Source organism: Passer domesticus, chromosome 2 (assembly GCF_036417665.1).
Source record: "Passer domesticus isolate bPasDom1 chromosome 2, bPasDom1.hap1, whole genome shotgun sequence".
In the NCBI taxonomy this organism is placed as follows: Eukaryota; Metazoa; Chordata; class Aves; order Passeriformes; family Passeridae; genus Passer; species Passer domesticus.
This window is the reverse complement of record NC_087475.1, coordinates 68,728,191-68,738,162: the sequence shown is the minus strand read 5'-3', so window position 1 is coordinate 68,738,162 and position 9,972 is coordinate 68,728,191. Positions and strand designations below refer to the sequence as shown.

The 9,972-nt window shown below is 44.6% G+C and overlaps 1 protein-coding gene across 4 annotated transcripts in view; it reads left to right on the top strand.

The window, feature by feature from the left end:
• Positions 1-1,466: 1,466 nt before the first annotated feature.
• Positions 1,467-9,972, top strand: part of KL (klotho) — a 46,756-nt gene continuing 38,250 nt past the window's right edge. For 3 of the 4 annotated variants that reach the window (XR_010356310.1, XR_010356309.1, XM_064409036.1), the window contains exon 1: positions 1,510-2,270. Coding sequence is in view for 2 of the 4 variants with exons in the window: in XM_064409036.1 (XP_064265106.1) it covers positions 1,524-2,270 (747 nt within the window). In the remaining 2 variants the exon portion in view is untranslated. Of the gene's footprint in view, positions 2,271-9,972 lie in introns of all 4 variants that reach the window. The other variant, XM_064409035.1, reaches the window with a different exon arrangement.

The window sequence follows — 9,972 nt, the reverse complement described above, 5'->3', positions numbered from 1 at the left end:
CAATTAATTAATTGACACAGTGAAAGACTAATTCCAGTCCTGTCTCCTACATCTTTGGTCTCTTTAAAAACAGCACATATCAATCCCCCAAACTGATCTGGATCAGTGCAGAAAATGTAGAAGTTGGAAGTTCTAGAAATGGGCACAGGCACCGCAAATGCCCTGCCTGCATTTGGGAAAGGTGAGACCCGATCCTGTGCACAAAAGGAAACCTTCACAACTGGCATTTAAATCCATTGAGTCATTATTAGCAATTATCTTTAATTTTTCCCTGAGGATGTTTATTTTCTAAAAATAAAATGAAATTATCTAAAGGCCTTCATTCTGTAGTTAAACAACAGCCTTATCTCCTGGGAACATCTCTCTGTGCCTAACAGCCTCTCTAGTGGACGTGTTTTATTCTTAGGTGTCCCAAATCCTGTTAAGAGCTCACAGCATTCAATACCAGGCTCTGCAACGTGTTGGGCTGTTTCTGGCTTCGCCCTGGCTCCCGCCCCCGGCACAGCTCTCCCCGAAGGTTGAATTGTTCTGTCCAAAGGAGACGCAAAGGGCAGTTTGAGACCTGCCTTTACAGAGCAGTCTATGCCTCAAGCCTGCTCAGTTGGTTACTAAATGTAACTCAGTAATCAAACTTAACTCGATTTGTTTTCTCTACGTAAAGATCCGTGAGGCATTTCTAAGTGGAACTTGTTTTTTGTGCAGCAAGTAACCAAATATAACAACCTCCTACTCCAGGAAAGAAAAGAGTTGTTACTGGGAGGTGACAGCCCATGAATTCCCGGGGAGCAGGCGGGGAGCAGTGAGTGTATGATGTCCTTGGACAACGAGTTCCCTGCATTCGCTGCTACATGAGAGATCGCAGGTGCGATGTGTCTTGCTAAAGTACCACTACGGAAACGCTGAGGAAAGGGAAAAGCGTTTTTATTTTCTCGCCTTTCCCCCAGCCCAGCGCCGTGATCGCTCCCCCGTCTCGGTCCGGCGCAGGGGCCGCTGCCCCACAGACTGCCCGACGGCGGCACTGCAGGGAGCTACGCTCATGCCCTCAGAGGGGACGGATCCGGCCGTCGAGTCTCTCCGCGGGCTCTTCCCATGGGAAGAAAGGCGGCAGGGCAGGGTCCCGCTTCCGAGGGGACAGGGCAGTCGCAGCGAGGTGCGGGCGCCCGGCGGGGCGGGCGAAGGGCTGCGGCACCCGCCTGCCGCCCGCGGACCGGGATCTTTCCCTTTGAGGGGCCGCGGGGGCACCCACGGGCACCCTGAGGGGCGACAGGGTCCACCTCTCCCCGAGGAGCCCCCGCCCCGCTTCCCCCCTTTCCTCCCCGCCCGCCCCGTCTCACGCCCTGGCTCCCGCCCCCGCAGCAGCTCTCCCCGATGGAACCGGCTGGGAAAGATGCAGGCGGCAGCTCCGAGGTAATTATTAATGGCCGTGCCCACCGGGGCGGGAAGGGGGGGGCGCAAGGTGAGATAAAATGGGGCGGCGGGGAGCTGGGAGGCGGGAGCTGCCGTCGCGGAGCCCCGCCGGGAGCATGGCTCTCGCCGCGTCGCTGCTGCCACCGCTGCTGCTGCTGTTGGGGCGGCCGGGGCTGGCGGCGCCGGGGCAGGGCGCGGGCACCTGGTCCCGCTTCGCCCGGCTGCCCTACCCGCAGGACCAGCTCTTCCTCCACGACACCTTCCCCGACGGCTTTCTCTGGGGCGCGGGCAGCGCCGCCTACCAGACGGAGGGCGGCTGGCGCCAGGGCGGCAAGGGCGCCTCCGTCTGGGACACCTTCGCCCACCGCCCGGCCACGCCGTCGGGGGCCGCCCCGCCGGGGCCCGTGGGCGGCGACGTGGCCAGCGACAGCTACAACAACCTGTTCCGCGACGTCGAGGGGCTGCGGCGGCTGGGGGTCTCGCACTACCGCTTCTCGCTGTCCTGGGCCCGGCTGCTGCCCAACGGGACGGCGCCGCCCAACCCCGCCGGGCTGGCGCACTACGGGCGGCTGCTGGCCCGCCTGCGGGAGCTGGGCGTCGAGCCCGTGGTCACCCTCTACCACTGGGACCTGCCGCAGGCCCTGCAGGACGCCTTCGGCGGCTGGGCCAGCCCCGTCCTGCCCCGGCTCTTCCGCGACTACGCCGAGCTGTGCTTCCGGCACTTCGGCGGGCAGGTGCGCTACTGGCTGACCATGGACAACCCCTACGTGGTGGCCTGGCACGGCTACGGCACGGGGCGGCTGCCGCCCGGCGTGCGGGGAGGCCCGCGCCTGGGCTACCTGGCGGCCCACCACCTGCTGCAGGTAAACGGCGGCCTGCGAGAGGGGCCCCGCGGCTCCTCGGCCGTGCCAAGGTGCCGGGGCGCAGGCCGAGCTCAGCCCGCCCCACTGGCACGCCTGTCCCCTGGTCCGACACTGGCTTGGAGCACAAATCCATGTGCCCGGCAGAGTGCGAGCCCCAGATCTGTAGGCAGAAAGGCAAAACTCATGGTGTAAGGCAGGAGCTTTGCAACTGAGAGTTGAAGTGCTTTGTTTTGCAGAAATGCCCACTTGTGCCCGCAGCAGTTCAGTTGCCATTCTGGGTAGGTGAGAGTCTGCAGTCTCTGGACTGTGCCACTCCAGTGCTGCCTTTCTAAGGTGGAAATGCTTAATATGACTGTAAAGGGAATTTGCAAGTTTGATAAAAAAAGGCTGAGTTAATGGAGATGTTAGAGGTGGCCAATATGTCATACAGAGACATTTTCTTGACAGAGTATGATGTTTTTTTGAGTGTGAGCACTTTTTGGGAAAGAGACCCTAATTCCCCAGTTAGCGTTTTAAGTGACTTAATTTTTATTCTATGTATCTATATGGTGTAGTTGTAATATTTGCTGGGAGCAACTTGTAGGGATTTGCTGAGAGAATTGTGCAGAAGTGTGTACAAATGATTCCAATGATAGGAGAAGGGATTCCTAACTGGAATGGGGTGGTCATTTCGGCATGATCTCTTGTCCTTTAATATACATTTACATTTCTGCTAATGTCTGTCTGCTCAGCACACACTTGCTGGCAGGACTTGTACCCTAATGAACATTGTGTATTAGATGTGGGCATGAAGAAAACATCCAGTGCATGCTTTACTTGACTTTTTTCCACATTCACAGAAGTATTACTTCTGCATTCTTTAATGCTACAAATAAGTCAAAGGGAAAATAGAGATGGAGAAAATGTGGGTAAAATTTCAGGTTAATTTCCTTGTCCTGAAAACTTTAAGCTCTTCCTGTAGTTTCCATGGTGTGTACTTGGCCGTGTTTCGTGCTTGAGTATATCCTGCATCACCATAGTGTCAGACTCCCTCATAATCTCAAGCATGTGCTTCTTCTCATAAAAACTTTGTGAAGGAAGATATTTTTCTATTTAATGAATGACAAAGTGAGGCACAGTCTTGGCCACACGGCCACACCACATCAAAAGTGTAATTAAACCGGGACGGTCTACCAATACCTGCTTTAGTGACAGAACCATAGTGTTTAGTGTTGTCCCAGTGACTGTCAGTCAGGACTTGCACATGAGTGAATATTTCTTTTTACATGCAGTGGAAGGAAGCAAGATACCACTTTCCCCCCCACATTTTATGAAAGAGGCGCTGAAATACAGATGCAGTTAAGAGCCAAAGTGGCCACTGGTTGTCGGTGCCCTTTTCCTAGCGTGTGATCTTTGTAGCATATTGGTCAGTTACATTATACTTCCAGTTCTTCTACAAGTCATATTCCCAGATCTCAAATCACCTGCAGAGAAAATCAGGGACATAAATTATGTGCAGAGGAGCTCACATCCTTGACTTCTCCAGGTAAGAGTCTTCATGGAGGCAGAGGCAGAGCCTAGCTCTTGAGCTCAGAGAAGTGAACTGTTTTCATCTGTTTCTTCTTCTCCTTTTTACTTCTCTGTAGCATATTGATATTAGACCTTTCAGTGAAGCAGGAGGAAGCTAGGCAGTGTGGCTTCCACAGCCTGATATCCATAGAGCAAGTATGTGGATTTGTGTAAGAAAAGATTGAAATTCTACTGTAGATGGTAAAGAGAGAATTACATTTCTTATGGAGATTGAATTGTCTTACACAGTTCTTGAGTGATTGACTTTGCAACTTGAATGCAGTTCTTTAATATGTGTCTGTGGGTTGTATAATTTTATAGGTGAGTTTGGTCATTTTTTGGGAGCATGCACATCTTTGGTTTGTATCAGAAGGGTGCACAGCAGAACTGCTTTATCACATAAGCTGCAGGATGTGTGCACTGGACAGTGTTGCTGGTAGATACAGTCCTCTTAGACCCACTGCAAGAGATGTGTCTGAATCCTCTCATGCGAAGAAAACCCCCTTTCATTGTCTGACCTTTTGCTCCTTATGTCATAAGATCTGGTCCCTGGTTTCTTCTTATTCCTTTTTCCTTCTCTTTGCCATTCTTGTGTTTTGTTTTTTTTTTTTCCAGGGAAATTGAGTTTGCAGAACATGTTTGGTATTTTTTTAAGTTAGAATTTGTTGTCATAATTGTTTCTCAGAAAATGTGCAGACTAGCTCCTAATATGCATGATTTCTGATATTTTTCCCCTTACTTACAATATGCAGGTAAAGCTGGTGCCTCCTAATTTATTTTACTGGATTCTAATTCTGTTAAAAAGCAAAAAAATTTCCTGTAAGTTCTTTAAAATTCAACAGATACAAATGTGGATTTTGGGCTTTGCTTTTCTGAGCGACTTATTTATTATCTGAAGAAATAATCAAATAAGAGTTTGATTCAATTTAGCTTGTTAAATTCAGAGATGGTGAAAACAGGGCAATGAAGTTTGATTTAAGTAATGATGTTTGAATTCAGCTTGAATGGATTTCATCATATGGTACTGGATTTTTTAATTACCTCTCATTTTTCTGAACTTCCTAAGTGAGTCATAACAGATGCTAAATTGACAGAGACACTTTTTTATAGACAGGACCAAATAAAAATAGTGTAAAAAACTTGTAAGGAAAAATTATTTTACTAATGCATCCTTGGTGTGTTCTTGAGGGATGTTCATCAGTATTCAGTGAAAATTTCACCCTTCTATAGTATTTCCACTGACGCTTGTCGCTTTTCAGATGTCTAAGCCCTTCAGATGTGGTAATAAATGGAGGAAGCTGTTCATGTTTATTCACAAAATAAATGGAATGGATCAAGTGCATTTCATAAAAGTTGGCAGTCTCTCAAGTCAACAGCCAGAAAATGTAATGCCAGCAATCTGTCATGTATATGATGCATCTCTTTTCTCCAAATAGGAGTTGAGAGAGGTCAATGTATTATGTTCTGGTTTTTGCAAATGCATTTTTTCATTAATGGTTCACAGTATGTTGTCTGAGTTGAACATACTTGGATTTACTCAATATAAACAGCATTTGCAGAAACAGAAGAACACGTCGTTTCCCTGAAGAAGTGAGTGGAACTGCTGCCTGGAAACCAGTCACATAGCAACAGACTAATTTCTATTCCAAAACTCTTTCCAAAACAGAAGGTAAGTACTCTTTTGTTGACCTTCAGTGCTAAACCTAATAAAGTATCAGTAATTTCAGCACAGGAGAGTGGTCTTTTCTTGGTGTGTATTGTTTCTTTCAAAATTGAGACAGTACTCAAACTTTCACTCAGTGCAAATGGAATTATTTGGGATTTTCTTGAAAGTAATGTAGCTTATCATAGTTGTGAAGGCATACTACTTTTTAGAAAAAAGAAGGAATACTGCTAAGTAGTAGTATTTTTTTCCTATTCTTGCTTTCTTAAGGCATAATTCAAAGAAGAACAAAGAAGGAATTGATTCTTACCTGAGTTTTAGTTGGGTGGTATATGTTTGCACTAGTGATTATTCTACTCATTAATCATTTGAATCAGGTTTCTTTCAAATACCAGATTTGACAAAGAAGTGCAATCAAACTGTGGTGCAAGTTCAGGTCTGATGCTGCAGTTTTCTGTGCCAGTAGCTGCCAAAAGTTAGGCTATATTCTCAAATTATGTTAAAAGCTACAGCAAATTGTTTTTAAGTTTTAATCATGAAAAGAAAAAAATGCAGTGAGTTTCATTTTAAAATGTGATAAACAGAGGAGTTTGGGTTTCAAGAATATTCGTTTTATTAACATTAGCTCCAAAGATAGATTATGTACGTTTGCTTTTGCCATTCCTACCTGATTCCATATGTGTTTGCAAAACAATTGTTGTTTTCAAATATTCTGTTGTAAGAAAAACAAAAATCCTTTGTAAAAAATTTTTAGAGATTATAAGAAATCTTAGCAAAACTCAACAGGCAGCACCTGGAAAGATCACACTGATGTGACTGAAATGGAATGGAAGCAGAATTTGTTCTCTGTGTGGAAGAAAACTAGGTCAAGCCTGTAGGTATGTTAAGTCCCACCTCAGCTCTTTTGCTGTTCATTGTGAGGATGGGGATTTCTTGAGAGTCTGTTTATTGTGAGGTTTTTTAGTGCTTGGCAGTTGTGGCTGTAGAGCTGTGAATCTCAGTAAATTCAATTGGCAGCTCCAAATCTGTGTTTTCATGTCTCATTTTAAGTGCCACCTGCCTGATTTCTAATCGTCATTGTAGCTGTTGCTGGAGGCACCTAGGTGATATTTCAGTTTCCTGTCCAAGGTAGTCTGGTGTGCTTGCTTTTTAAGTAGCAGTTGTTCATGTTGGGCAGGGCTCTGCTCAGTGCTGGGAAGATAATGACTGCTGGTTAACAGCAGTTTGATGCAGATAGGGGTGTTTAGATTGGCAACATAGAATTCATATCTGGTAAAATCTCACTGGGTACATGAGTTTAAAGCTCCTTGATACGGTTCCATTTTGCATTAATAAAGCCTCATAAGGTGTGAGATATTCTTCATTCTTCCCTTCAGTCTTTCTCCTCTAGCAGAAGAGGTTCTGTATTTATTGTAGTTTTCATTCCTAAATGAAATGTGTGATAGAACTCATGTCACTGTATTCCTTTATATTACAAGGGTTTCCAGTTTCCATTTCACCTTGTTTCTATGGTTGGTTTACAGTACTTAAAGGTAGCTGATGGACATAATTCCTAGCGGTACTTGGGATCTGGGAAATAAAGATAGTGAAACATCTATTGTAGTTCACCATTTTTTAGTGCCTGCATTTCCCTTTTGGCTGAAAGCTAGGAGCTCTTAGAGCTTTTTTCTTGTGATAGGTCCAGTAGAAACCTCTGTTCTGCAATCATCAGCAGGTTGGAAGTGCAGAGATTGTCCTTCCTTTTGAAAATGTTGTCTTCTGTAAGGAAGAAATGCTGTGTCATGTATGAGGAGGTAGTTTCGCTCATAATGTACCCATCTTCTAAAAGGTCAAATTCTGATTTCTTTTGCTGTGGTTAAAATTGTGCTTAGCTTAGGTTTGTTCCTCACACTTATTAACCAACATCTTCTTCTTCCCAGTGTGCTCTGGGGAGCAAAATATTTTTCCTCCATCTTTCATAATTTCTTCAACCAGTTAGAAGCAGTGAATATGTCAATACAGCTGATGGCAATGTCTGCAAGCAGTGACCATTAGGACAGGATGTAGGCGTTTAGAGGCATTTTGTTTTAATTATTTTGGTAACTGTGATGCATATCCTTCTAACTTTGGGAGAAGCAGGAAAGAGCGGATGTGTATGCAGACACATCTGTAGTTTGCTTAACTCCAGTTGAAGAGTTCTGTGGCTTTCAGTTAGTAATTGGCACTGTTCAAAGGCAGTTTGATAATCCTTGCAAATGAGTGTGTGATTTGTGTGTTTGGTTGTTGCTGATGAACAGGTGAAATGCTGAACTTAATTTGAAGGTCAATGTTGGCAAAGTTTTAAAAAAAGCTAAGAAGCCAGCAATCATAGGAGTCTGCTTGTACAGACTTGTAGGTATAGAAATGTCCACAGGAGAATTTCTTCTATTTTTTCCCCCAAGATGGTAAAAATAAAGAAGAGGAAATTACAAATATATGCTTCTGAAGAAGTAGAGGGGTGCGCATGTATGACCTGCGCATACAAGGATGTGGCCTGGTTGAATGGGGCTTTGGGCAACCTGGTGTACTGTAAAGTGTCCCTCCTGCCCAGGCACTGGGGTTGGAACTAGATAACTTTTAAGGTCCCTTCCAACCCAAGATATTCTATGATTCTGTGGCAGGTTTTAGCAATTAAAGGATGTGAGTTACCAGTTTTAAATACTAAATAAAAACTATTTATGCTTGTTTATATGCCTGCCAAAGTATATAGAAAAATATCATCGTCAAATCTATGGTTTTAGATTAAATCAGAAGAATGGAACAGAAGAATATGGTTGTAAACAAAGCCTTAAGGTCCTTAGGAAATTACTGAAATGAACATTGGACGGATCTCTGAAGGAGGAGGTGACTCATTGAATATGACCATGAAAGAAGAGACTGGATTCTGGAGAACAACTGATTTATTTCACATGAGAGAAGGTGTGTCAGCAGAAGGAGAAGGTGAGTTGTCAAGAAGGAAGAATAACTAAGTACAAAAGGAGAAGGGGATAATTAGCCATGGCAAGAGGCTGGAGCCTTTGGTAAAATGGGATGAGTAGAAGATAATGAAGATACTAAAGAAGGGAAGGAATTAGACTCACGCTGTTGCTCTCTGTAAATACTCCTGGACGTAAATATCAATGACAGGAAAAAAATAGAGAATTAAAAACCATATGCATACACACACAAAAGGATATAAACACAGTTAGATTGACTCTTAGAAGTCATGGATAGCTTCGGAAGAAAGCTTCTGGAATGGCTTTTCAGTATTAATGGTAGGAACAAAAATCTTATAAGACAGCTAGAGCAGTTTGGGAAAACAGGCTTGATGCATTTGGTGTCAGTGGAGGTGACAGTAGCAGTAAATGTGAAATCTTCCTCTTTGCTTTCTAGAATTCTTAACAGAATGATATAAGGCATGGTCTAAATCTGAGAACATCATTCAATGTAAAGAACAAAATACAGTCTATATGAACAGTGAACACTTTGTTTAGTCTGCCAGTGATGGCAGCTTTTGGCTTGCTGTAGCTTCAGTTCTAATCTGAGAGCACAAAACTCTCAAAAGAAGCCTGGCCTGTTAAGTTTGTAGTGTGTAGCCCTGGAGATTTGTCAGGGAGGATCCTTTGAGATGCGCACTGGAATAAGAAAAAGGACCTTGAGAATATCTGGATTTGGCCACATTGAAGCCCATTTGTGTTGCTTCATCTTGATATATGTTTAGTTTGAGAAGAGATAGACTTCTGTATTATGAAAAATGCAGAAGTTTAAAGCTTAATTTTGTTTTGATTCTAAAAAATCACCAACCCATATTCTAAATTCTCCCAGTTATTGAAATCTTTACAGATCCCGTTTACAGCAGTTGATATAGGGACTGGGGCCACAGGTGGTTCCAGTGCCACCTGACAGCTGGATCTCTGTGACATCTGCATGATGGAAAGCACAGGGTCTTTTGCCCATCTCAGGATCTGGCCAGCCTGGGGAGTGCTGCGAGACACCCTGCAACACAATCTTCAGCAATGGGGGGAGCTGACAGGGGACCATGCACACTGCCAGGGGACTGTCACTTCAGTCTGCACATGATCAGTTTGTTACTTGCACATTAGCTCTCATGCTGGCAGCTAAGATTTGAATTTTGTTTTCAGTCACAACTCTAAAGATAGCTGAATGGTTAAAAATTGGCTGGGAGAGACTATGGAAATGCCTTGTAATTTTGTGAGTCCAAAAGTCAACCCTGGTACCTTCTTGTAGGTTTATCAGTTTAATGCTCTTACTAAGGGCTAGAAAATGTTTTTACCACTGGGATTATGTTTTACAAGATATTTGCTTTACAGTTGGGAGGACAGTAGCATCTGTTTTGATCCTGCTCCTAGGAAAGACTTCAAATGGTCGCATGGGGGAAGGGGACAGACTTGTAGCTGCTGGTCACACATTCTGGTAAGAGTTCACAGTGATTTTCCAATGCCTTTTCTCAGTCAGCTTTTTTCTTGCTCTCTT